This window comes from Rhodamnia argentea, chromosome 1 (genome assembly GCF_020921035.1).
Source record: "Rhodamnia argentea isolate NSW1041297 chromosome 1, ASM2092103v1, whole genome shotgun sequence".
Classification (NCBI taxonomy): Eukaryota; Viridiplantae; Streptophyta; class Magnoliopsida; order Myrtales; family Myrtaceae; genus Rhodamnia; species Rhodamnia argentea.
Window position 1 is genome coordinate 25,590,326 of NC_063150.1, and position 27,248 is coordinate 25,617,573.

Genomic DNA, 27,248 nt, shown 5'->3' on the forward strand with positions numbered 1-27,248 from the left:
CAAGCGCCGCCCAAGAGTTGCATGTACCGTGATTCTGAGCTCCCTACTTCTGCTACTAGAAGATTAGATTTTTCCTTCCAAATCTTGTTCTACTTAGCAGCAAATCTAAGACTTGAGGACGACATAATCAAAGGCAATCATCACATATTTTTCAAATGACTACCCAAGAACAAGAATCCCAAAAGGCAATTCATCATGGAACTGAAGTTCATAAAAAGAAAAGAGAGAACACATCGCTTACCCTGTGACTATGGAAGGGAAATCTCTCAATGGATCCAAAAACCATCTGAGTCATTCGCTTCTCGAAAACCCCCTAAACAGGATGATATAAGAACCCATAAAAGAAAACATGGGAACTTGCGGTTGAACAATTCACTCCATAAAACAAAAGGCAAAGAAACTAAGCTCATAAGCTACGAGAACCGAGACATTTTCGAGATTGAATTCGCAAGAACCTTACTTTCCTGACAATATCAGGGAGTTTCGGAGCTGAGATGAGTGAGGATCGAGCGTCTCGACGGCGAGCGAGCTCAGCCGCTGTGATTCGCGAAAGACGACGATGAAATAGATTTTGGTGATAAAACCTCCACGAAGCACAAAAAGACAAGAAGGCAGGGGGGGAAGACAAAAGAAAAGGATCATGTGGGCGTCGACGCAGATTCTGCCACCGAAATAAAGTAAGTGGCTTCGTCCGCCTTGAAGCAAACATTAGTCGTAGCCTTAATAAATTCTAGCAGCTTGCACTTGACTTCAAGCGCAGAAAGTCATTAGGAAACAAATGCAGCAGTGTTTCCCAATTGCAAAAGCAGACTGAGCTTCAAAGTTGTATACCAAATCAGCAAAAGCAATTGCATTTCAATGAGAAAGTTCTCCCTCCCGTCTTTATCCGTGCCCTTGCTTCAAATTTCCGAAGTTATTATCATCCCTTTTGGTTCAAACATATATGTCTCGAGTTGGAGCCGGTCCAACAATAATTAGTAATGTCGGTATTGTCGACCCTGTTCTTTTGGTGCGTGAGAAGCCAAGAAGTAAAGACTTTCTATTGCAGTCGGAAAAATCATTGACGATTGAATATTTTCTTCAATCGTGTGGGAAATCTTCAGTTGCGGGCCACCTTCGTGTTAAGTGGGATTTGGTTCGGGTATGGTTCTTTCCTTTCGGAGCCTCAAGAGGATTCAGACGAGAGATTTGAAACGAGTTAATATTGCTGAAGTTGGAGCTTTCTTGAGCGCCGAGAGCTTTGTGCCTGAGCTTCTTACCTCCAAAATTTTCTTTCTTAAAACACTTTGGATTTTGGGTATAAACTACGGTTGGGGTACACTCAAACATGAACTGTAATCTCCAATTGATTAGTGGATTGTTTGTTGTTGGCTCTTGCAAAGATTCGGTCAATTTCAATATTCAGTTTTTCACAACTGAAATGGGAGAGTGAATGTAGTTTTTTTTTTTTTGGTGTAAGAGTGAATGTAGCTTTGATATAAGCCGAAGCCCTACAAAATTTGATTAGTGGATTATTTATTGTTGGCTCTAGTAAAGATTCTGTCAATTTGAATATTCAGTTTTTCACAACTGAAATGGGAAAGTGAATGCAGCTTTGATATACGACAAACCTCTGCAAAATTTGCTTACAATATCTTCTATCCCTTTAGTATTTCAATATCTATTTGATAGAACCATTTACATATAATAGCATCGAATTGTTCATGCAGCCACCAAATTTTACTTTAAATTATCCGGCGAATATCTGTCAAGTTTTTAAATCAATCTATTCATCTCTTGAAGTTGCATTGTTAGCTTTGACGCTTTATTTGACTGGAATTTGGAAAAGAAAAGAAAAAACCAAAATCAATTTGATAATGCATCAAGATTTTTTAAAATCAAAATCAAACAGTCATCATATAGTTTTACTCATCAAACAAATTTAGCTTTGAACCAAATAGCGCTTTTCATGAATGGATGCATGATTAAAATTTGTTACTTCTATATTTACGGGTAGGTTTGGTTGGGAAAGAACTCCAAGAAAGATGCTTTCCGGTGAAATCATTTTCCAGAAAAATGATTAGTTTTTTATGTTTGATGATATGTGACTAAAAATATTTTCTCGTGTTCTAACCCCATTTGTAAAATAATTTCAATCTCATGACTTTATTTTATATTGAAAAAAAAAATTGTCTTTTCATTTTTATTTTTCTTTCTCCCTCCAATGTGACCAGCTTACGGCAACCATGGACAAGCTCGAACTCGCCGACCGTCACGGGCCTGGCGATCGGCGAAGGAAGAAGAAAATATAAATTAAAAATAATCTAAAAATAAAATATTAAAAAATAAAAATAGATATAAAATATATAATTTGATATATAAAACCTAAAATCTAAAAAATATAGAATAAAACAATAAATATAATAAAAAATTCGAGATCAGTAATTTCAAAAAGTGTTTTTACCTCTTTAAATTTAGGGAGACGTTTACTAGAAGTTCCGAAAACTTGTCACCAAAATGCAATTGAGTTTTAAAACTTTTAGAAAGTGCAATCAAGTCCTAAAATTTTTCAAATTGGTGCAATCGAGTCCTTCTGTTGATTTCGTCCAATTTGATTTTGGCTTTTTTTGTTACTTTCTCACCCCTATGTGGTGCCGACGTGGCTAAAACAAAAAAAATAAGTCCAAAACGAAGTTGTGTTGGTTCAAATATGATTTTTTTTTTATAAATATTAGTTAAATTAAATTAAAATATAAACTAATTTTTTAAAAAAGGGAAAAAGATACAAAGGCCCTTGCCGCAGCCGCCGCCTCCCACCATTGCCCTAGCGAGGGTTGCCCAAGCCTCAGCCGGTGGCCGGTAACCCTGGTCGACGACAGGAGAGGGCTAGGCAACAACTCCGCCAACGGCAGCCCTCGCCTATCGTCAGCCAGGGTCGTCGGCCTAAAGTTTTTGTTCAAATCCTCTTTAAAATGGTTGCTTATTTTTTCTGTAGAGAACATACATGCGCCATACAGGTTCATAAGCACTGCAAGTTACCAAAGAGTGTGTATGTTGTGAGTATGTGTTGGATTTGCTTATCTTTTGATTACTTCTGTCGTGACCTAATTATCAGCTGTTTGTTCTCATGGATAGGAAGCCTGCCGACAAGGTCTCAGTTGCTGGATTTTATGTGGTCGTGCCTGATTTTTTCGGTGGGGATCCGTATGTACCTGAAAATGCTGAAAGGGCTGTCACAGAATGGCTAAAAATCATGAAACTGTGGGTTCTCGATCTTTAATTCATAGACACCTGCTGTTTTTTCCTTAGAAACTGCACTAGCATTATTCTTCAGTTGATCCGGAATTGCCTGTCTCAGGATGCTCTCTGTTTTGCATTATCCATTAGTCGCTTAAGTTATGAATCATAATTATGCATTCGTTAGTAATTGTCATTGCTGATGGCAAAAGAATTTTGTTGGCAGGATAAGGGATATGAAGATGCAAAGCGCAAAGTTGAAGCTGTAAAAGGTAAACATGCGTCTGCGATTGGGACCGCTGGCTTTCTTTGGGGAGGTGAGCAGCATTGTCCGGAATGATTCTTTAAAAGATCTCTTTTCATGTCTTAAAGGATATGCTTTACAAGCATATAGTATGGTGCAATGCTCATGGGATCTTCATTTCTTCGGTCAAGGTTGTGGTTGAGCTGGCAAAGACAGGGGTTGTCGAAGCTGCTGTGTTATTACATCGGACATTCGTTTCTGTGGACGACATCAAGGGTATGGTGACCTTCATCGGACATTAGGCTCTTGGTTTGCATATTTTCAAAGTCAAGAATCACTTGAAAAGTCGAAAGTAGCTGTAGGAACCTACCTTTCCACATTTTCTCTGTTATGCACATGAATATATTGCATATGGCGGGAAAAGTGTCAAAAAAGTCCTAAACCTATTACATTAGTGCTTATTCAGTCTTAAACTTTTTTTTTATGCCAATTCAGTTCTAAACCTTTTGTATTGGTGCCAATTAAGTCCTAAACCTTTTATTAGTGCTAATTCAGTCCTAAACCTTTTACAATAGTGCTAATTTAGTCCTAAAAATTTTGCATTTATGCCAATTGAGTTAATTCGGCCAATTTTGATTAGAAATCACTGGCATGGACATCAATTATCCTACGTGGCACGGTTGGCGCTAACGTGGATATTTTGTTAATATTTTTTTTATATTTTAAATAATTTTTAAAAATAATTTTGAAAAAACCAAAAAAATGCTTAAAAAATTATTTAAAATATTAAAATAATATTAAAAAAATGTCCAAGTTAGCGTTAGCCATGCCATGTGGGACAATTGATGTCCACGTCAGTGATTTTTGATCAAAATTGGCCGGATTAACTCAATTGATATAAATATAAAAGATTTAAGACTGAATTGACAACAATACAGAAGGTTTAGGACAAAATTAGCACCAATAAAGGGTTTAGGACTTAATTGGCATAAATGCAAAAGGTTTAGGACTGAATTGGCACCAAAAAAAGGTTTAGGACTGAATTAACACTAATACAATAGATTTATGACTTTTTTTACACCTTTCCTTGCATATGGCTTGCATAACGAAGAAAAAGCATCTCCTGGTGGCTAAAGTTGGAACATACATGTCGATTGATTATAAAGATATGACAGTTTTCTCTGCTCTTAATAACCTCTGTGAAGAAAAACCGTTTACTCTACACACGACACTGCATTTCCACAACAGCTATTGCAATATTAGACAAACCTATTATAACAAGGCATCACTATAATTTATCATCTTCGTGAGTTTTGCTCCTTAGAGTTATATGTGATTTTGCAGGAGTTAAGGCTCCAATAGTCATATGAGGAGATGATATAGACCATATGACACCACCGGAACTTCTGAAGTAGTTTGAAGAAATTCTAGCTGCCAAATCCGAGGTGAGATTGAGATAATCCACCTTTCCTGAGCCCTCGTCTATGTTTGCATGTTATGACGGATGCGTTGCGTTGGTCATATATATTTTCCAGAATTTTTTTTCATTCATTTTCGTTGTATCAATGGTATCCAATTCATGATCGCAAATCAGAATTTCTACGGAGAACAATTTCAGGAGTGACGTTTCTGATTTATACTTCGATTTTAACATTTGATGTAGAACCTTATGGTTCTTGAGTTCATGCACTTCTATTTACTTTCAAATTGGGAAGTTTGATTTATGCGAGCTACGCAGAGAGTTTGCTTTGCCCCATGGTAGTAGAGATTTCATATGAATATAAGACTGTTTCACAGATTGATGCACGAGTGAAGAATTTGTATTTCAGGTATGATGTCGCTGATGAAGATGCGGTGAAGTGTGCTGTGGAGGCGCGGTGGGATATGCTAGAGTGGTTTGCAAAGTCTGTCAAGTGAGGGAAGTCTCTGGCATCCGTTGAACCCCTACTCTCTGGCAAGTCGATGCTGTTTACTTTCTACATTCTGTGATTGCCAGGAAAATCGAGAAAGCTTGTGGGGATTTTGTTTTCTGTTTCTGCATCTCAACTCCAGTTCTGCTGTAAGGATTGGATGAAAATGCATCTCTACCAATCGACACTTGTATTCTCTTTGCTAATTCTTGAGTAGGTCTTAGGATGAACATATACCGAGTTTTTAAAAATAGAATGAATTATCGCTCAACTCACTATTATGGCCCTCAAGGCCTCTTCATTCAGTATCCTTACTCGAAAGCTTTTACAGACTTTAGATTTTTGAGGTGGTTGCAAATTCAGTTGTGCTTCTCTTGTAGTCCATTTGCTTAGAACTGAACATTTAGAAGATTTTTATCACTAGATTCAGGAAAATTATACGCCAAGGTTAGTCATGTTAGCAGAACAATGAGTTGGCAAAGAAAAGTCAGCACCTTGCACTAATCCTAAATTCAACGCTTGGAACTGGCTATACGTTAAGGAACACTCCGAAAAGAGGAAAAATCAAAGTAATGGGGCTGAAAAGTTCTCTGTTTGACAATCACAAGAAGCAAAAGAAGACGCAGTCAAGAGCCGCCACCTTTTAGGTAAGATTCGGTGAATAATGCATCGCCATAATTATGTTTTTTCCTTCATTGTACTGAGGTCACACGTTACAATTCTTTCATAGATTGTCGGATTTTCTCGATTAAATAAGTGATAAGAATTATAATGCAATAGCCACCTGATTGGACCTTGAACATAAAGCAGGGGACCATTTGCTGTCCTCTAGCCCGAGACGGAGACATTAGATAAAATCACAAGAAATGCCACAAACCGCACATGGCATGACATGGAAATAATCGTCGAGGAGACACGACCCGGTCGCTTACAAGTAATGTGGAAGAGTTCCAAACTGGACCGACTGATTATATCTTATAATAAAGTTGTCCAATGGCTCTCCTGCACAAAGGGACCACAAGGAAAAGGAGACTTCAAAGGTTCAACTTCATCAGGAATGTTCCTTCCATTGATGTTGAAGTCAATGCCTCCCAATGAGCCGTGCATGGCAATATAGAACTTAGAGCCAGATCAATTCATTGCAATATCAGAACCTTAGCCACATATTCCTCTTCACTTCGTCAACATTGTCTCAGCTTGTCCTCTCTTTCATACAAGGTTTCTCCAAGACAAGCCAAAGCAAAGTACCAACCAAGCAGCAACGCGTCACTTCGATATGCAGAAAGAGAGTACGAGATCTTCATCGGGCAATCAAGACAGCTCCTCCATGGAATTGTACAAGTAAATGAGCAGACGATAAGTATTTTGTCAAAGAGCAAGGGAACTTCCAGGAAAGTTGGCGATAGAAGCTGCTTTACCCTTACCTTTTCCTCTGCTAGATCCACTTATTCTCCCCACCTTTTATACAGGCATAGCTGCTCTTTCTCATCCCAATCCAGGAAATTCGTAAACAGAATTTTTGGAAGTCGAATTCGGGTTCCATCGAACCGCTAGCTGATTTGATGTCCAAAGAAGCGTCTGTTCTTGAGCTTATCCAGACTGCGAAATGAATGTCAAGAACAGCGCTGAAGGTCAAAGCAGCATTCATCTGGATATTCCTCGGATTCAGAAGAAAAATGAAACCATCATTTCACCCACCACAATCTTTGAGCCGCAAACTAGTGATCATAGGAGAGACGGAAGAAGCGGAAACTCTGTTTCCCCCGCACCACCGGCTGTTCCGGCTCCGGAGAAAAAGCTGACTCTGTTTGCTCTCCGCCTTGCGGTTCTCGAAAAAGCAGCCACTGGCCTGGGAGCCCTTGGTTTCATCTGGGCGACAGTGGTACTCCTGGGGGGCTTTGCCATTGCCTTAGAGAAAACCGACTTCTGGTTCGTCACCATCATTTTATTAATTGAAGGAGCTCGAATTTTCAGCAGGAGTCATGAGCTGGAATGGCAACACCAGTCCACTTGGTCAATAGCTGATGCCGGAGTTAGCAGCTTCCGAGCGCTCAGATCGAGCTCCAGAGCTCTAGTTGAATCCGTGAAGAATGTGTTGAGTCCCGTAAGCTCTGCTATGGGGAAGCAAAGTCAACACAGCAGGGAAATATCCGAAACTACTGATGCCAAAAACATTAGAGAACAGAAAAAGAAAATGAAGCACACCCGGATTTGGACTCCTTCAGAAGTTTCTATTCTACCTTATGGAGGGTGGGTTTTCCTTTCGAGAAACATCAGCAAGATTCTCTACTGGCTCCAGCTCTTATCTGCGATAGCTTGCGTTGTGCTCTCATTGATGAAGCTCATCAAGCACAATTATGGTGAGGTAGCTAAAGGAGACCCGGACAAGAGAAACCGGAAAGGTGCTCTGATTCTCTTTTATGCGTTGGCTTTGGCAGAAGCTCTGGTCTTCCTGACAGAGAAAGTCTACTGGGAGTGGAACATTGTCATCTGTAAGCTTCTCGAAGGGGTGAACAAGGAATGCAATCTGGGGGCTTCAGGTATGATCTCGACTCGGAGATTTTTCTATGACTCGTATTCGAGATGTCTTAATGGGAGCATATTTGATGGCCTGGGAGTGGATATGGTCACTTTTGCGATGGATCTCTTGTGTTCAAACTCGCCGGATGAGCAGCTCATAGGAGCCAGGATTCTTCACCGGTTTTCTACAACAGAACAGTTTTCAGATGACACTCTCCAGAAGATAGGAACAACTCTGCCAGTTATAGAGAGACTGGTGGAGATGTTAAACTGGAAACAGCCACAAGAGGAAGAAATCAGGCTAGCAGCTGCAGAAATAGTTTCCAAATTAGCCGGGAAAAAGCAAAACTCCCTTCGGGTCGCTGGAATACCCGGGGCAATGGAAACGATTTCATCTCTTCTACAGACAAACAGAAGCCCCAGTTCTACAGCTGATGCAATTGGCGAAAAGAAAATCATCTTTGACCATGAGGACTATGGATACTGGACTTTCAATAATTTGGGGTTACTCATTCTGAAGAAACTAGCCCGTGATCATGATAACTGCGGAAAAATTGGAAACACACGGGGCCTTCTTTCCAAAATCATAGATTTCACTCATGCTGATGAAAGAATATTGAAGGACTCGACGGTCACCACATCGCAGGTTTTGACTGTTAAAAGATCCCTACAGGTTATGAAGATGCTGGCAAGCACAACGGGTACCACAGGGAAAATTCTCCGGAGAGATCTCTCAGAGAGAGTCTTCACCATAAGCAACATAAGAGATATTCTACGATACGGAGAGGAACGACCTGAACTGCAGAAACTAGGGATTCAGATCCTTAACAGTTTGGCACAGGACGACGATGCGACGGAGCGAATAGGAGGGACCGGCGGAGTTCTGAAAGAACTGATAAAGATTTTCTTCCAACAAGGAGTATTGAACGATCAAAGGGATGTGAGGATTGTGGCAGGAGAAGCCCTGGCAATGCTGGCTTTCGAAAGCAAGAGCAATTGTCATCGCATCTTGAAGTTAAATGTAGTGGAGAGGCTCCTAGAAGCATTGGAGATTCCGCTTCTTCATGTTAATGCTGGAAGAATTTTGAGGAATCTATGCACTTACAGTGGGCCAGAGTCCTTCAACCAGCTAAGGGGAGTAACAGCAGCTGCACCAACAGTAAGTGCATTATTAATGAACCTGAGCCGGCATCTCAATAACCAGAAAGGGTAGCTACGTAGAGGTTTAAGTTGTCCTAGAGAGAATGACATTAATTGTTCCCACCTAACCATATTTCCTCAACTCAGGTTCTCAAGGCAATCTTCTCATCAGAAGGCAAACTACAAGAGGTGATGGTTGGGTTAGCGGCACATGCTTTCAAATTCATGACAGCAGAAGAATCGACCACCCTCTTCGAGAGGACGGGGTTTAGAGAAGCCGAATTAGCTTGTGCTTTGGTCGAGATCCTGAGGAGCTACCGGAATCCACATATAAAGGTGCCGAGAATGAGAAGGTTTGCTATCGAGCTAGCAATCTGGATGATGAGAGAGAACTCAATAAATGTGCGGAGATTCAGGGATCTGGGAATGGAGGAGGAGCTTGAAGGAGTCTTGGATACGACATCAGAGCTAGAGAGCTTCAATATTTTCTCTGGCACCATTGGACTAAGCAGGCACAGCACGACCATTCAGTCACTTGTTGAGACCGCACTTATGCTGCTGAAGAACAGGTTTGAACAACCGATAGGTTACTGAGCAAGTGATGATGGCAAATTATCCAACAAATGGGAAACATGAACGTATGCTACACTACACATTTCATTCTTTAATTCCAGAATCAAGGAAATAAAAGTAATTGCTTCTTTAGCAACTCCGCCCGCCTTAATCCTGATGAAATGCTTCCGAAAGTTATTGGCTTCCTTTTTTTTTTTTTTTTTTTTTGTTGGTCAGTATCAGCTTCCTTGTTTGTTCGCACGGAATGTGTGCGATTGACAGTACACCATATGCTAGATGTGTACATCCACCCCACACATTCTTTTACTTGTCAATTGTACTCCTGAACATGGAAGCATACCGAAGTATTGCATATACCGTGCGCTGAGCTCACTACTTCTAATACTGAAGATCAGATTTTTTTCCTTCCAAATCTCGTTTTACTTTGGAGCGAATCAAGACTGAAGGATGACATAGCCCAAGGCAATCATCACATATTTTCAAATGACTACACGAGAACAAGAATCCCAAAGGGCAATTCATCGTGCGTCTGAAGTTGATCATAAGAAAGAACATATTGCTTACTATGTGACGACGGAAGGAAATCTCACAGCGTACCCACAAATTATCTGCATTGTCCGCTTCTCTGAAACCCCCCCTAAGTAGGACTAGATAAGAAGCAAAGAAAAAATGGGAACTTGCAGCTGAATAATTCACTCTATAAGGAAAAAGCCCATGAACAAAGCTCATAAACTACAAAAACCGAGGCATTATGGTGGTTGAATTCGCAAGAACCTCATCACCGGTCAAGATCAGTGAGTTTCGGTGCTGGGATGAGCGAGGATTTAGCGTCTCTTGACGGTGAGCGAGCTCAGTCGCTGCGAATTTGCCAAAAACGAAGAACAAATGGGGGAGAGGAAGGTGAGAAACGGTAAGAACGAGATTGAGTTATAACCGGAAATTGATAAAAGAAATATGACTAAAGCCAGTCTCTAAGTCACAGTCGCACGTCTTCACCGTATACTTAAGCCAGGGGAAAATATTCGGTGATATCAAAACGTCATTGTCCAAGCTCTCAAGCTCTGTTCTTCATCTTCGTCAGACCTTAATCGGGAAGACCGCCCCCCTTTCGCTTTGAAGACAGCTGACTACCACTTCAAAGACCGGTTTGAGATGTTCATCGCCATTCGTTGTGGTCCTTCACCGTGAACTGCCCGCCATAGCTATACTCGGGACTCCTCTGTCCGGTTTGTTTTACTGCCGTAGGAGGTGAAGAGCTAGAATCGCAAGCACGATAACTTGACAGCCTAAATCTCAGCAGTCGACAATCCTCGAATCCGCACATGGCATGACATGGAAATAATCGTCGAGGAGACGCGACCCGGTCGCTTACAAGTAATGTGGAAGAGTTCCAAACTGGACCGACTGATTATATCTTGTAATAAAGTTGGCCAATGGCTCTCCTGCACAAAGGGACCACAAGAAAAAGGACACTTCAAAGGTTCAACTTCATCAGGAATCTTCCTTTCATTGATGTTGCAGTCAATGCCTCCCAATGAGCTGTGCATGGCAATATAGAACTGAGAGCCAGATAAGTCATTGCAATATCAGAACCTTAGCCACATATTCCTCTGACTTCGTCAACATTGTCTCAGCTTGTCCTCTCTTTCATACATGGTTTCTCCAAGACAAGCCAAAGCAAAGTACCAACCAAGCAGCAACGCGTCACTTCGATATGCAGAAAGAGAGTACGAGATCTTAATCGGGCAATCAAGACAGCTCCTCCATGGAATTGTACAAGTAAATGAACAGACGATAAGTATTTTGTCAAAGAGGAAGGGAACTTCCAGGAAAGTTGGCGATAGAAGTTGCTTTACCCTTACCTTTTCCTCTGCTAGATCCACTTATTCTCCCCACCTTTTATACAGGCATAGCTGCTCTTTCTCATCCCAATCCAGGAAATTCGTAAACAGAATTTTTGGAAGTCGAATTCGGGTTCCATCGAACCGCTAGCTGATTTGATGTCCAAAGAAGCGTCTGTTCTTGAGCTTATCCAGACTGCGAAATGAAGGTCAAGAACAGCGCTGAAGGTCAAAGCAGCATTCATCTGGATATTCCTCGGATTCAGAAGAAAAATGAAACCATCATTTCACCCACCACAATCTTTGAGCCACAGACTAGTGCTGGTAGGAGAGACGGAAGCAGCGGGAACTCTGTTCGCCCCACACTGCCGGCTGTTTCGGCCCCGGAGAAGAAGCTGACTCTGTTTGCTCTCCGCCTTGCGGTTCTCGAAAAAGCAGCCACTGGCCTGGGAACCCTTGGTTTCATCTGGGCAACGGTTGTGCTCCTAGGGGGCTTTGCCATTACCCTAGAGAACACCGACTTCTGGTTCATCACCTTCATTTTATTAATTGAAGGAGCTCGAATATTCAGCAGGAGTCATGAGCTGGAATGGCAACACCAGTCCACTTGGTCAATAGCTGGTGCTGGAATTAGCAGCTTCCGAGCGCTCAGATCGAGCTCCAGAGCTCTAGTTGAATCCATGAAGAATATGTTGAGTCCCGTAAGCTCTGCTATGGGGAAGCAAAGTCAACACAGCAGGGAAATATCCGAAACTACTGATGCCAAAAACATTAGAGAACAGAATATGAAAAGGAAGCACACCCGGAGTTGGACTTCTTCGGAAGTTTCTATTCTACCTTATGGAGGGTGGGTTTTCCTTTCGAGAAACATCAGCAAGATTCTCGATTGGCTCCAGCTCTTATCTGCGATAGCCTGCATTGTACTCTCATTGATGAAGCTCATCAAGCACAATTATGGTGAGGTAGCTGAAGGAGACACGGACAAGAGAAACCGGAAAGCTGCTCTGATTCTCTTTTATGCGTTGGCTTTGGCAGACGCTCTGGTCTTCCTGACAGAGAAAGTCTACTGGGAGTGGAACACTGTCATCTGTAAGCTTCTCGAAGGGGTGAACAAGGAATGCAATCTGGGGGCTTCAGGTATGATCTCGACTCGGAGATTTTTCTACGACTCCTATTCGAGATGTCTTAATGGGAGCATATTTGATGGCCTGGGAATGGATATGGTGACTTTTGCAATGGATCTCTTATGTTCAAACTCGCCGGATGAGCAGCTCATAGGAGCCAGGATTCTTCACCGGTTTTCTACAACAGAACAGTTTTCAGATGACACGCTTCAGAAGATAGGTACAAGTCTGCCAGTTGTAGAGAGACTGGTGGAGATATTAAACTGGAAACAGCCACAAGAGGAAGAAATCAGGCTAGCAGCTGCAGAAATAGTTTCCAAATTAGCCGGGAAAAAGCAAAACTCCCTTCGGGTCGCTGGAATACCCGGGGCAATGGAAACGATATCATCTCTTCTACAGACAAACAGAAGCCCCAGTTCTACAGCTGATGCAATTGGCGAAAAGAAAATCATCTTTGACCATGAGGACTATGGATACTGGACTTTCAATAATTTGGGGTTACTCATTCTGAAGAAACTAGCCCGTGATCACGATAACTGCGGAAAAATTGGGAACACACGGGGCCTTCTTTCCAAAATCATAGATTTCACTCATGCTGATGAAAGAATATTGAAGGACTCGACGGTCACCACATCGCAGGTTTTGACTGTTAAAAGATCCCTACAGGTTATGAAGATGCTGGCAAGCACAACGGGTACCACAGGGAAAATGCTCCGGAGAGAGATCTCGGAGAGAGTCTTCACCATAAGCAACATAAGAGATATTCTACGATACGGAGAGGAACGACCTGAACTGCAGAAACTAGGGATTCAGATCCTTAACAGTTTGGCACAGGACGACGATGCGACGGAGCGAATAGGAGGGACCGGCGGAGTTCTGAAAGAACTGATAAAGATTTTCTTCCAACAAGGAGTATTGGAAGATCAAAGGGATGTGAGGATTGTGGCTGGAGAAGCCCTGGCAATGCTGGCTTTCGAAAGCAAGAGCAACTGTCATCGCATCTTGAAGTTAAATGTAGTGGAGAGGCTCCTAGAAGCATTGGAGATTCCGCTTCTTCATGTTAATGCTGGAAGAATTTTGAGGAATCTATGCGCTTACAGTGGGCCAGAGTCCTTCAACCAGCTAAGGGGAGTAACAGCAGCTGCACCAACAGTAAGTGCATTATTAATGAACCTGAGCCGGCATCTCAATAACCGGAAAGGGCAGCTACGTAGAGGTTTAAGTTGTCCTAGAGAGAATGATATTAATTGTTCCCATCTAACCATATTTCCTCAACTCAGGTTCTCAAGGCAATCTCCTCATCAGAAGGCAAACTACAAGAGGTGATGGTTGGGTTAGCGGCACATGCTTTCAAATTCATGACAGCAGAAGAATCGACCACCCTCTTCGAGAGGACGGGGTTTAGAGAAGCCGAATTAGCTTGCGCTTTGGTCGATATCCTGAGGAGCTACCGGAATCCACATATAAAGGTGCCGAGAATGAGAAGGTTTGCTATCGAGCTAGCAATCTGGATGATGAGAGAGAACTCAATAAATGTGCGGAGATTCAGGGATCTGGGAATGGAGGAGGAGCTTGAAGGAGTCTTGGATACGACATCAGAGCTAGAGAGCTTCAATATTTTCTCTGGCACCATTGGACTAAGCAGGCACAGCACGACTATTCAGTCACTTGTTGAGACCGCACTTATGCTGCTGAAGAACCGGTTTGAACAATCGGTAGGTTACTGAGCAAGTGATGATGGCAAATTATCCAACAAATGGGAAACATGAACGTAAGTTAGACTACACATTTCATTCTCTAATTCCAGAAGCAAGGAAATAAAGGTAATTGCTTCTTTAGCAATTCCGCCTGGCTTAATCCTGATGAAATGCTTCTGAAAGTCATTGGCTTCCTTTTTTTTTTTTTTTTCCTTGGTCAGTATCAGCTTCCTTGTTTGTTCGCACGGAATGTGTGCGATTGACAGTACACCATATGCTAGATGTGTACATCCACCCCACACATTCTTTTATTTGTCAATTGAACTCCTGAACATGGAAGCATACCGAAGTATTGCATATACCGTGACGCTGAGCTCACTACTTCTAATACTGAAGATCAGATTTTTTTCCTTCCAAATCTCGTTTTACTTTGGAGCGAATCGAGACTGAAGGATGACATAGCCCAAGGCAATCGTCACATATTTTCAAATGACTACACGAGAACAAGAATCCCAAAGGGCAATTCATCGTGCGTCTGAAGTTGATCATAAGAAAGAACATATTGCTTACTATGTGACGACGGAAGGAAATCTCACAGCGTACACCCACAAATTATCTGCATCGTCTGCTTCTCTGAAACCCCCCCTAAGTAGGACTAGATAAGAAGCAAAGAAAAAATGGGAACTTGCAGCTGAATAATTCCCTCTATAAGGAAAAAGCCCATGAACAAAGCTCATAAACTACGAAAACCGAGGCATTATGGTGGTTGAATTCGCAAGAACCTCATCACCGGTCAAGATCAGTGAGTTTCGGTGCTGGGATGAGCGAGGATTTAGCGTCTCTTGACGGTGAGCGAGCTCAGTCGCTGCGAATTTGCCAAAAATGAAGAACAAATGGGGGAGGGGAAGGTAAGAAACGGTAAGAACGAGATTGAGTTATAACCGGAAATTGATAAAAGAAATATGACTCAAAACAGTCTCCAAGTCACAGTCGCACGTCTTCACCGTATACTTAAGCCAAGGGAAAATATTCGGTGATATCAAAACGTCATTGTCCAAGCTCTCAAGCTCTGTTCTTCATCTTCGTCAGACCTTTATCGGGAAGACCGCCCCCTTTCGCTTTGAAGACAGCTGACTACCACTTCAAAGACCGGTTTGAGATGTTCATCGCCATTCGTTGTGGTCCTTCGCCGTGAACTGCCCGCCATAGCTATACTCGGGACTCCTCTGTCCGGTTTGTTTTACTGCCATAGGAGGTGAAGAGCTAGAATCGCAAGCACGATATCCTGACAGCCTAAATCTCAGCAGTCGACAATCCTCGAATCTTCCGGCCTCGTTCCAGTCTCCCATTGCAGCCTCTTCGCGCTCGGACCCATAGTTCAAGTGTTGCCCAGTTCTTGGTATGGCCAAGTAGTGCTCATGCATATTCGGATGAAAATCACTCGAAGTCCGAGAAGCAGTTCGATGATTTATGATGACTTTACTGTGTCAATGCTGTTACCGGAGAAAAAGAACGACTTTGGTTTCGTGACCAGTTCAATCCGTCCAGTGCTTATAAACCGTTTGTTGAAATCCCTCGGACAAACTGCGAAATTGATGATTTTTGTTTTGGGCAATTTGAACCTGAAATCTAGGAGGACCCCTGTGGGAATGAGTGGTTGATTAGTATCCTTTATTTTTTGGGAAAATTTCAAAGAAATGTATGGAGTAACTTCATTTTTTTTCAAAAAAGGTCTAGAGTGGATATTATTTTAAATAAAGGCATGAATTGCCCAAATCAGTCTCAAATAAGGACCTGAGCCCGTCGGCCTGTCATGTGCTCACTAGCCAGCAAGCATGTGACTTTTCTGACATTCGGAGCAAGGGCAGTTTTGTCCAAAACAATTTGAAAGGAAAAAAGTCAAAACTCTATAATAAAAAATTCCAAAATTAATATTCTCTTCTCCAATCCACGTTCATGAACAAAACTAAAAGAAAAGGAACTATTGCTTGAGCAAGGACCGGTGATAGCTGATGGGGTGTGACCAAGTGGCAATGTCCTACCAGGCAGTGGCGGCGGGGACATTCAAAGTTGAAGGATTTTGAAAGAAACTCAGGCTACAAGTTATAGTTAGGATAAAATTGTATTATGTGTTTGGTATCTACTCAAGAGAGGATAAACTCAGATATAAGAGGAATATAAGTTGGATAAAATTATTGCATGGAGAGGTGAGATAAAGGAGGATAGAATTTTTAATATCAATGACATGAAAATTATGTTTACGAATCAAATACTTTTTGAATTACTAAAATTAAATAGCATTGAAATTCTAGTATAAAAAATTCAAAATATCGAAAAAAAATCATTTTTATTTATATAATTAAATTTCTTTCTATTGCATTATATTACTATATATGTATAGTATTTATGTTAGGTATTTTAGTACTTTAGGTGTATTAGTAGAGCTTACTATTTAAAAAAATTTTATTAGAGAATGATGGAAGGGGAAAAAAGGAAAAAGAATTAAAAAAAGAGAGCAAAAATAATAATAAATAAGCAAATAAAAACGAAGTAGGCAAGAGTGTCGTGAGAGATTCTTACCATCTTTGCTTGTGCAAATTTTGTTGGGAAAATCCCTTATGATATTTTCATGATAACTAAACAATCAAGAGCTGTTAATGTGTTTATTGAAAATACCTTAGTAGAAAGTGAACAAGCCTAGAACTGGGGGTTCGATAAAGCTTGGAGGTAAAATGAATAGGTGAATAGCGAAGTAAAGCCACGATTACAAATATACGTGGAAGAACTAGAAGATAGAAGCTAAAGTGAAATCGATGTATTTTGCCCATATCAAAGTTATCTGAAGTATGAAGAGAAAGACTGACGAAAACTAGATGAACCTTTATGGATGTAAACAAGTCTTGAAAAAATGGAAGTTTGTGGAGACTTGGAGGTTCCAGACAAGGTGAACAATTTATATAGTCTTCAATCACTGAGATATTAAGGAAGACCAATGAGAAGCAGTTGTTCGGAATGATTCTTTAAAAGATCTCTTTTCTTGTCTTAAAGGATATGCTTTACAAGCTTATAATATGGTGCAATGCTCATGGGATCTTCATTTCTTCAGTCAAGGTTGTGGTTGAGTTGGCAAAGACGGGTTGTGGAAGCTGCTGTGTTGTTACATTGGACATTTGTTTCTGTGGACGACATCAAGGGTATGGTCACCTTTGTCGGACATTAGGCTCTTGGTTTGCATATTTTCAAAGCCAGGAATCACTTGAAAAGTCAAAAGTAGCTGTAGGAACCTACCTTTCCACATTTTCTCTGTTATGCACTTGAATATATTGCATATGGCTTGCATAACGAAGAAAAAACATCTCCTGATGGCTTGGAAAGTTGGAACATACATGTCGTTTGATTATAAAGATATGACAGTTTCTCTGCTCTTAATAACCTCTGTGAAGAAAAACCGTTTACTCTAGCCACAATACACTATGCATTTCCACAACAGCTATTGCAATATTAGACAAACCTATTATAACAAGGCGTCACTATAATTTATCATCTTCGTGAGTTTTGCTCCTTAGAGTTATATGTGATTTTGCAGGAGTTAAGGCTCCAATAGCCATATGAGGAGATGATATAGACTATATGACACCACCAGAACTCCTGAAGTAGTTTGAAGAGATTCTAGCTGCCAAATCCGAGGTGAGATTGAGATAATCCACCTTTCCTGAGCCCCCGTCTATGTTTGCATGTTATGACGGATGCGTTGCGTTGGTCATATATATTTTCCAGAATTTTTTTCATTCATTTTCGTTGTATCAATGGTATCCAATTCATGATCGCAAATCAGAATTTCTACGGAGAACAATTTCAGGAGTGACGTTTCTGATTTATACTAAGATTTTAACATTTGATGTAGAACCTTATGGTTCTTGAGTTCATGCATTTCTATTTACTTTCAAATTGGGAAGTTTGATTTATGCGAGCTACGCAGAGAGTTTGCTTTGCCCCATGGTAGTAGAGATTTCATATGAATATAAGACTGTTTCACAGATTGATGCACGAGTGAAGAATTTGTATTTCAGGTATGATGTCGCTGATGAAGATGCGGTGAAGTGTGCTGTGGAGGCGCGGTGGGATATGCTAGAGTGGTTTGCAAAGTCTGTCAAGTGAGGGAAGTCTCTGGCATCCGTTGAACCCCTACTCTCTGGCAAGTCGATGCTGTTTACTTTCTACATTCTGTGATTGCCAGGAAAATCGAGAAAGCTTGTGGGGATTTTGTTTTCTGTTTCTGTGACACCCCGGAAATTCGAAATTTGCAAATTTGCCCGAATTCAATAAAAAGGAAGAAAATTAAATTTTAGTCGGTGTAAATTTTAGATTGAAAGGATGAAAGTGACGAATTTGGACGAGTCCCGAAATTTTGTTCGGTTTCAATTGGGTCTCGAAACCGTGGTCACCGCGACTTAGGATTTTTAATCCTCGCGCCTAAATTTTTCCCGACCGAACCTAGCCCGTGAAAATCCAAATTTCAGTCCTAATCAATTGAGCCAAAAATCCGTTCAGTACCGATTAGTTAGATTACCATTTTGCCCCCCAATAATTCATGTGAGGCAAATGTTTTAATGGTGAGTGACTGGTGGGCCCCACCTCAGTCAAATCTGCCACCCACCAGTCAACTCAGCCTCCTGCCATCTCTCTCCTTCTCTCCCTCCCCTGTTACTCGCGCGACCAGCCCTCCTCCCTCATTCACCGAGCCATCATCTTCCTCCTTTGTCCGTGGTTTCTGTGCGACAACCACCCCCAACCTCCGCCCGCCATTGCTCGCCGCCACCGCCACCGCCACCGTCCCGACTGCCGTGGACCGCCGGACAGCCCCTGAAGACTCGGACGCCGGACTGCCCTGTTTCGGGTCCAGTGAGCTTGTGAGCTGCACAGCCGCCTCACGCCGTGTCGGACCGCCACCAGCCGCCGTGCCGTCGTCGTCCGCCCTCCCTACAGCCCTCTCAACCTTGTCCCGGCCGCCGTTCACCGTCGCAAGGCCCAGAACAGCCGCCCGAAGCCCCGGCGACCTCCCTGCCCTGTTTCGCGTCGGGCCACTGTTCAGCCGTCCCCCGCCGCGATTCAGCCGCACCCACCGGCCGCCGACCACGGCAAACCGTCGCCCTCAACCTCCCATCGACCCTTGAGGCTTGCGGAAGCCAGCCGTCGCCTGTGGAGGCCGTGAACAGCCCGGATCTACCTCCCCTGTTCTGAACCGCCGCCCCTGTTTTTGGGCCCGGTTCTGCCTTGCCGTCGTTCAGCCACCTCTGGCCGCCTTGGGCCGCCACCAGCGCTACCTCCGGTCACCCCGGACACCACCCAACCCAGGCCGAGCTTCCCCCAGCCTTTGCACAGCCCAAAAAACCCAAAACAGCCCCTGAACGCCTCTGTCTTGCTCTGTGGTTCTCTGTCCCGAGCACTGTTCACCGCCGGCCGCCGCCGCTCCGGCCACCGGCCGCCACCCCCGAGCCTCGTGCTGCTACCCCAAGGAGTCGTCAAGTCTTTAGGGCCGTCCCGGACCTAGTTGGAAACCCGGAACTTAAGTTGGGCTGCGGATCGCCGTTAGTTGTCGCCGATCGTCGTTGGGCCGAGCCGGGTTCGTGTCGCCGCCACTCGATTTGAGACTGCCCGAGCTTATTAAAATTGTGAGTTAGCCCCTAATTCTTGGTTAGGACGCTAATTGCGTTCGGATTAGACTAATTAGATTATTAGGTATTTAGGTAGCTTGATTAGGGCCGGTATAGGTTAGAAACTTGGTTTAGGTTCAATGGCCCTAATTGGTTAAATTAGTCTAATTAGTTAGGACTCTATGCCTATTTAGAATTAATTGATTTGACTGATTGAATTGATTGATCGCGAGCAAGCGATAAGTCAGAGACGAATGCGCAATTGGAATTAAAATTGGGATTAATAATCGATCGGCTGCAATTGATTAATTGATTAATTGAATTATTGAATTGTTGGCCGTGAGTGCCGGTTTGGCTGTTGATTGCCGTGGGGGTTCGATTAGAGGTTAATCGCCCCAAATTGCTTGGTTTGTCGGTCAATTTAAATTGCGCATTCATGTGATCACGTATGAGATAAAATTGCATGTTTTTACACGAAAACGGCCTTGGGGCCAAGTATTTGAATATGCGAGTGTGAGCATTCGACCTAAATTCAAGAAAAGAACCGTTTGGTTGTCGAAGTGCTTGAGTGGTCACATAATGGGATAATTTCGACGATCATTGTCTTCCGGTCGTTCGGTCCTGGCAATCATTGTCTTCTCGGTTCTGGATGCGCGTTAGTCATTGTCTTCTGATTGTACGTTTGCCGGTCGCGGCTTGTGATGGGCCGAAGCCTTTTTAGGATTCCTGTTAGCTCCGTGCCCCGTCGACAATCATTGTCTTCTGGTTGGTCAAGCGGAGTCACATGGACTATCAGAGGCCGTCGCCGGAAGTAAGGGACGATGCCTGGTCCTACCAGGAGAGCACCAACCGACTAGTGTGCTAGACCTACGGGTCGGATCCGCTAATAAATGGACTACGTGTGGTGTCTTGTGCATGTAAATGCTGTGATGCTATGCGGTGAGCTGAATTGATTTGATTGGTTGATTGTTGAGTCGAGTGCGCATTGCATTACGTGTGGCCTGGAGGGTAAGCTTGCATGTGGTTGAAATATTTGTTCTATGATGATGTGATTGCCTTTTAGGGTGTTCGAGCGAATCAACGTCCTAATCGGGCTTAGGCGTTGGCTCACCGAGATTAATTTCTCACCCCGTCGTGGTTAACAATTTTCAGGGAGCGTGTGAAGCCGTGGACGTTGAACCGAGAGGATTGTGATAGGATTTTTGGGAGTAGACAAAGGTTTAACCTTACCCGACCCCGTGTCTTTTTGAGGACCTAGTGAGCCACCCCGAAGTATGGGGTTGTATATTTACCGTAGCTCAGTAGGGTTAAGATTCATCTACTTTTGATGTTTAATGAAATTGTTTTTGTGAATTGACGGTGTTGAGTTTCCTACTATGTTATCCCGTTATTATTGATTGTCCGGGAGAATTGCACGTTCCGCATGCGCCGTAATTTCGTAGGTTGATAGCTACCCGAGACGCTATCATTCATGACCTGAGGTGAGTAAGGTAGGGATGTCGCGAGCTCGAGAGTCGGGGCGTGACGGTTTCCGCATCTCAACTCAAGTTCTGCTGTAAGGATTGGATGAAAATGCATCTCTACCAATCGACACTTGTATTCTCTTTGCTAATTCTTGAGTGGGACTTAGGATGAACATATACCGAGTTTTTAAAAATAGAATGAATTATCGCTCAACTCAATATTATGGCCCTCAAGGCCTCTTCATTCAGTATCCTTACTCGAAAGCTTTTACAAACTTTAGATTTTTGAGGTGGGTGCAAATTCCATTTGCTTAGGAACTGAACATGTAGAAGATTTTTATCACTAGATTCAGAAAAATTATACGCCAAGGTTAGTCATGTTAGCAGAACAATGAGTTGGCAAAGAAAAGTCAGCACCTTGCACTAATCCTAAATTCAACGCTTGGAACTTGCTATACGTTAAGGAACACTCCGAAAAGAGGAAAAATCAAAGTAATGGGACTGAAAAGTTCTCTGTTTGACAATCACAAGAAGCAAAAGAAGACGCAGTCAAGAGCCGCCACCTTTTAGGTAAGATTCGGAGAATAATGCATCGTCATAATTATGTTGTTTTCTTCATTGTACTGAGGTCACACGTAACAAATTCTTTCATAGATTGTCGAATTTTCTCGATTAAATAAGTGATAAGAATTATAATGCGATAGCCACCTGACTGAACCTTGAACATGAAGCAGGGGACCATTTGCTGTCCTCTAGCCCGAGACGGAGACATTAGATAAAATCACAAGAAATGCCACAACCCGCACATGGCATGACATGGAAATAATCGTCGAGGAGACACGACCCGGTCGCTTACAAGTAATGTGGAAGAGTTCCAAACTGGACCGACTGATTATATCTTGTAATAAAGTTGGCCAATGGCTCTCCTGCACAAAGGGACCACAAGAAAAAGGACACTTCAAAGGTTCAACTTCATCAGGAATCTTCCTTTCATTGATGTTGCAGTCAATGCCTCCCAATGAGCTGTGCATGGCAATATAGAACTGAGAGCCAGATAAGTCATTGCAATATCAGAACCTTAGCCACATATTCCTCTGACTTCGTCAACATTGTCTCAGCTTGTCCTCTCTTTCATACATGGTTTCTCCAAGACAAGCCAAAGCAAAGTACCAACCAAGCAGCAACGCGTCACTTCGATATGCAGAAAGAGAGTACGAGATCTTAATCGGGCAATCAAGACAGCTCCTCCATGGAATTGTACAAGTAAATGAACAGACGATAAGTATTTTGTCAAAGAGGAAGGGAACTTCCAGGAAAGTTGGCGATAGAAGCTGCTTTACCCTACCTTTTCCTCTGCTAGATCCACTTATTCTTCCCACCTTTTATACAGGCATAGCTGCTCTTTCTCATCCCAATCCAGGAAATTCGTAAACAGAATTTTTGGAAGTCGAATTCGGGTTCCATCGAACCGCTAGCTGATTTGATGTCCAAAGAAGCGTCTGTTCTTGAGCTTATCCAGACTGCGAGATGAAGGTCAAGAACAGCGCTGAAGGTCAAAGCAGCATTCATCTGGATATTCCTCACATTCAGAAGAAAAATGAAACCATCATTTCACCCACCACAATCTTTGAGCCGCAGACTAGTGCTGGTAGGAGAGACGGAAGCAGCGGGAACTCTGTTCGCCCCACACTGCCGGCTGTTTCGGCCCCGGAGAAGAAGCTGACTCTGTTTGCTCTCCGCCTTGCGGTTCTCGAAAAAGCAGCCACTGGCCTGGGAACCCTTGGTTTCATCTGGGCAACGGTTGTGCTCCTAGGGGGATTTGCCATTACCCTAGAGAACACCGACTTCTGGTTCATCACCTTCATTTTATTAATTGAAGGAGCTCGAATATTCAGCAGGAGTCATGAGCTGGAATGGCAACACCAGTCCACTTGGTCAATAGCTGGTGCTGGAATTAGCAGCTTCCGAGCGCTCAGATCGAGCTCCAGAGCTCTAGTTGAATCCATGAAGAATATGTTGAGTCCCGTAAGCTCTGCTATGGGGAAGCAAAGTCAACACAGCAGGGAAATATCCCAAACTACTGATGCCAAAAACATTAGAGAACAGAATATGAAAAGGAAGCACACCCGGAGTTGGACTTCTTCGGAAGTTTCTATTCTACCTTATGGAGGGTGGGTTTTCCTTTCGAGAAACATCAGCAAGATTCTCGATTGGCTCCAGCTCTTATCTGCGATAGCCTGCATTGTACTCTCATTGATGAAGCTCATCAAGCACAATTATGGTGAGGTAGCTAAAGGAGACACGGACAAGAGAAACCGGAAAGCTGCTCTGATTCTCTTTTATGCGTTGGCTTTGGCAGACGCTCTGGTCTTCCTGACAGAGAAAGTCTACTGGGAGTGGAACACTGTCATCTGTAAGCTTCTCGAAGGGGTGAACAAGGAATGCAATCTGGGGGCTTCAGGTATGATCTCGACTCGGAGATTTTTCTACGACTCCTATTCGAGATGTCTTAATGGGAGCATATTTGATGGCCTGGGAATGGATATGGTGACTTTTGCAATGGATCTCTTATGTTCAAACTCGCCGGATGAGCAGCTCATAGGAGCCAGGATTCTTCACCGGTTTTCTACAACAGAACAGTTTTCAGATGACACGCTTCAGAAGATAGGTACAAGTCTGCCAGTTGTAGAGAGACTGGTGGAGATATTAAACTGGAAACAGCCACAAGAGGAAGAAATCAGGCTAGCAGCTGCAGAAATAGTTTCCAAATTAGCCGGGAAAAAGCAAAACTCCCTTCGGGTCGCTGGAATACCCGGGGCAATGGAAACGATATCATCTCTTCTACAGACAAACAGAAGCCCCAGTTCTACAGCTGATGCAATTGGCGAAAAGAAAATCATCTTTGACCATGAGGACTATGGATACTGGACTTTCAATAATTTGGGGTTACTCATTCTGAAGAAACTAGCCCGTGATCACGATAACTGCGGAAAAATTGGGAACACACGGGGCCTTCTTTCCAAAATCATAGATTTCACTCATGCTGATGAAAGAATATTGAAGGACTCGACGGTCACCACATCGCAGGTTTTGACTGTTAAAAGATCCCTACAGGTTATGAAGATGCTGGCAAGCACAACGGGTACCACAGGGAAAATGCTCCGGAGAGAGATCTCGGAGAGAGTCTTCACCATAAGCAACATAAGAGATATTCTACGATACGGAGAGGAACGACCTGAACTGCAGAAACTAGGGATTCAGATCCTTAACAGTTTGGCACAGGACGACAATGCGACGGAGCGAATAGGAGGGACCGGCGGAGTTCTGAAAGAACTGATAAAGATTTTCTTCCAACAAGGAGTATTGGAAGATCAAAGGGATGTGAGGATTGTGGCTGGAGAAGCCCTGGCAATGCTGGCTTTCGAAAGCAAGAGCAACTGTCATCGCATCTTGAAGTTAAATGTAGTGGAGAGGCTCCTAGAAGCATTGGAGATTCCGCTTCTTCATGTTAATGCTGGAAGAATTTTGAGGAATCTATGCGCTTACAGTGGGCCAGAGTCCTTCAACCAGCTAAGGGGAGTAACAGCAGCTGCACCAACAGTAAGTGCATTATTAATGAACCTGAGCCGGCATCTCAATAACCGGAAAGGGCAGCTACGTAGAGGTTTAAGTTGTCCTAGAGAGAATGATATTAATTGTTCCCATCTAACCATATTTCCTCAACTCAGGTTCTCAAGGCAATCTTCTCATCAGAAGGCAAACTACAAGAGGTGATGGTTGGGTTAGCGGCACATGCTTTCAAATTCATGACAGCAGAAGAATCGACCACCCTCTTCGAGAGGACGGGGTTTAGAGAAGCCGAATTAGCTTGCGCTTTGGTCGAGATCCTGAGGAGCTACCGGAATCCACATATAAAGGTGCCGAGAATGAGAAGGTTTGCTATCGAGCTAGCAATCTGGATGATGAGAGAGAACTCAATAAATGTGCGGAGATTCAGGGATCTGGGAATGGAGGAGGAGCTTGAAGGAGTCTTGGATACGACATCAGAGCTAGAGAGCTTCAATATTTTCTCTGGCACCATTGGACTAAGCAGGCACAGCACGACTATTCAGTCACTTGTTGAGACCGCACTTATGCTGCTGAAGAACCGGTTTGAACAATCGGTAGGTTACTGAGCAAGTGATGATGCCAAATTATCCAACAAATGGGAAACATGAACGTAAGTTAGACTACACATTTCATTCTCTAATTCCAGAAGCAAGGAAATAAAGGTAATTGCTTCTTTAGCAATTCCGCCTGGCTTAATCCTGATGAAATGCTTCTGAAAGTCATTGGCTTCCTTTTTTTTTTTTTTTTCCTTGGTCAGTATCAGCTTCCTTGTTTGTTCGCACGGAATGTGTGCGATTGACAGTACACCATATGCTAGATGTGTACATCCACCCCACACATTCTTTTATTTGTCAATTGAACTCCTGAACATGGAAGCATACCGAAGTATTGCATATACCGTGACGCTGAGCTCCCTACTTCTGCTACTTAAAGATCAGATTTTTTTCCTTCCAAATCTTGTTTTACTTTGGAGCGAATCGAGACTGAAGGATGACATAGCCCAAGGCAATCGTCACATATTTTCAAATGACTACACGAGTGACGGGAACAAGAATCCCAAAGGGCAATTCATCGTGCGTCTGAAGTTGATCATAAGAAAGAACATATTGCTTACTATGTGACGATGGAAGGAAATCTCACAGCGTACCCACAAATTATCTGCATCGTCCGCTTCTCTGAAACCCCCCCTAAGTAGGACTAGATAAGAAGCAAAGAAAAAATGGGAACTTGCAGCTGAATAATTCACTCTATAAGGAAAAAGCCCATGAACAAAGCTCAAAAACTACGAAAACCGAGGCATTATGGTGGTTGAATTCGCAAGAACCTCATCACCGGTCAAGATCAGTGAGTTTCGGTGCTGGGATGAGCGAGGATTAAGCGTCTCTTGACGGTGAGCGAGCTCAGTCGCTGCGAATTTGCCAAAAATGAAGAACATATGGGGGAGAGGAAGGTAAGAAACGGTAAGAACGAGATTGAGTTAAAACCGGAAATTGATAAAAGAAATATGACTCAAAACAGTCTCTAAGCCACACTCGCACGTCTTCACCGTATACTTAAGCCAAGGGAAAATATTCGGTGATATCAAAACGTCATTGTCCAAGCTCTCAAGCTCTGTTCTTCATCTTCGTCAGACCTTCATCGCGAAGACCGCCCCTCTTTCGCTTTGAAGACAGCTGACTACCGCTTCAAAGACCGGTTTGAGATGTTCATCGCCATTCGTTGTGGTCCTTCGCCGTGAACTGCCCGCCATAGCTATACTCGGGACTCCTCTGTCCGGTTTGTTTTACTGCCATAGGAGGTGAAGAGCTAGAATCGCAAGCACGATATCTTGACAGCCTAAATCTCAGCAGCCGACAATCCTCGAACCTTCCGGCCTCGTTCCAGTCTCCCATTGCAGCCTCTTTGCGCTCGGATGACCAGGTAATGCCATAGTTCATGTGTTGCCCTGTTCTTGGTATGGCCAAGTAGTGCTCATGCATATTCGGATGAAAATCACTCGAAGTCCGAGAAGCAGTTCGATGATTTATGATGACTTTACCGTGTCAATGCTGTTACCGGAGAAAAAGAACAACTTTGGTTTCGTGACCAGTTCAATCCCTCCAGTGCTTATAAACCGTTTGTCGAAATACCTCGGACAAACTGCGAAATTGATGATTTTTGTTTTGGGCAATTTGAGCCTGAAATCTAGGAGGACCCCTGTGGGAATGAGTGGTTGATTAGTATCCTTTATTTTTTGGGAAAATTTCAAAAAAGTGCA

General features: G+C 43.0%; 5 protein-coding genes across 6 annotated transcripts in view; 4 read left to right on the top strand and 1 right to left on the bottom strand.

Moving 5' to 3' along the window:
- Positions 1-27,248, bottom strand: part of LOC115728661 (disease resistance protein RUN1-like) — a 1,102,447-nt gene that overhangs the window by 429,573 nt on the left and 645,626 nt on the right. The window lies entirely within an intron of this gene.
- On the top strand, positions 6,400-9,748 carry LOC125313652. The gene is made up of 2 exons (XM_048273456.1): positions 6,400-9,049; positions 9,178-9,748. The coding sequence occupies exons 1-2, from the start codon at positions 6,977-6,979 to the stop codon at positions 9,622-9,624; spliced, it is 2,520 nt and encodes an 839-aa protein (XP_048129413.1). The 5' UTR covers positions 6,400-6,976; the 3' UTR covers positions 9,625-9,748.
- On the top strand, positions 11,461-14,661 carry LOC125313782. Its single transcript, XM_048274064.1, has 2 exons — positions 11,461-13,720; positions 13,849-14,661. The coding sequence occupies exons 1-2, from the start codon at positions 11,648-11,650 to the stop codon at positions 14,293-14,295; spliced, it is 2,520 nt and encodes an 839-aa protein (XP_048130021.1). The 5' UTR covers positions 11,461-11,647; the 3' UTR covers positions 14,296-14,661.
- On the top strand, positions 18,876-19,439 carry LOC115733358 (proline-rich receptor-like protein kinase PERK8). The gene has a single exon (XM_030664017.1). The coding sequence runs from the start codon at positions 18,876-18,878 to the stop codon at positions 19,437-19,439; it is 564 nt and encodes a 187-aa protein (XP_030519877.1).
- LOC125314778 lies at positions 22,910-25,951 on the top strand. The gene is made up of 2 exons (XM_048277878.1): positions 22,910-24,982; positions 25,111-25,951. The coding sequence occupies exons 1-2, from the start codon at positions 22,910-22,912 to the stop codon at positions 25,555-25,557; spliced, it is 2,520 nt and encodes an 839-aa protein (XP_048133835.1). The 3' UTR covers positions 25,558-25,951.

Coding starts and splice junctions, on each gene's coding strand:
- LOC125313652 (XM_048273456.1), top strand. CDS start 6,977: ATGAATGTCAAGAACAGCGCTGAAGGTCAAAGCAGCATTCATCTGGAT. Junction 9,050..9,177: donor TAACAGCAGCTGCACCAACA/GTAAGTGCATTA, acceptor TCCTCAACTCAG/GTTCTCAAGGCAATCTTCTC.
- LOC125313782 (XM_048274064.1), top strand. CDS start 11,648: ATGAAGGTCAAGAACAGCGCTGAAGGTCAAAGCAGCATTCATCTGGAT. Junction 13,721..13,848: donor TAACAGCAGCTGCACCAACA/GTAAGTGCATTA, acceptor TCCTCAACTCAG/GTTCTCAAGGCAATCTCCTC.
- LOC115733358 (XM_030664017.1), top strand. CDS start 18,876: ATGGTGAGTGACTGGTGGGCCCCACCTCAGTCAAATCTGCCACCCACC.
- LOC125314778 (XM_048277878.1), top strand. CDS start 22,910: ATGAAGGTCAAGAACAGCGCTGAAGGTCAAAGCAGCATTCATCTGGAT. Junction 24,983..25,110: donor TAACAGCAGCTGCACCAACA/GTAAGTGCATTA, acceptor TCCTCAACTCAG/GTTCTCAAGGCAATCTTCTC.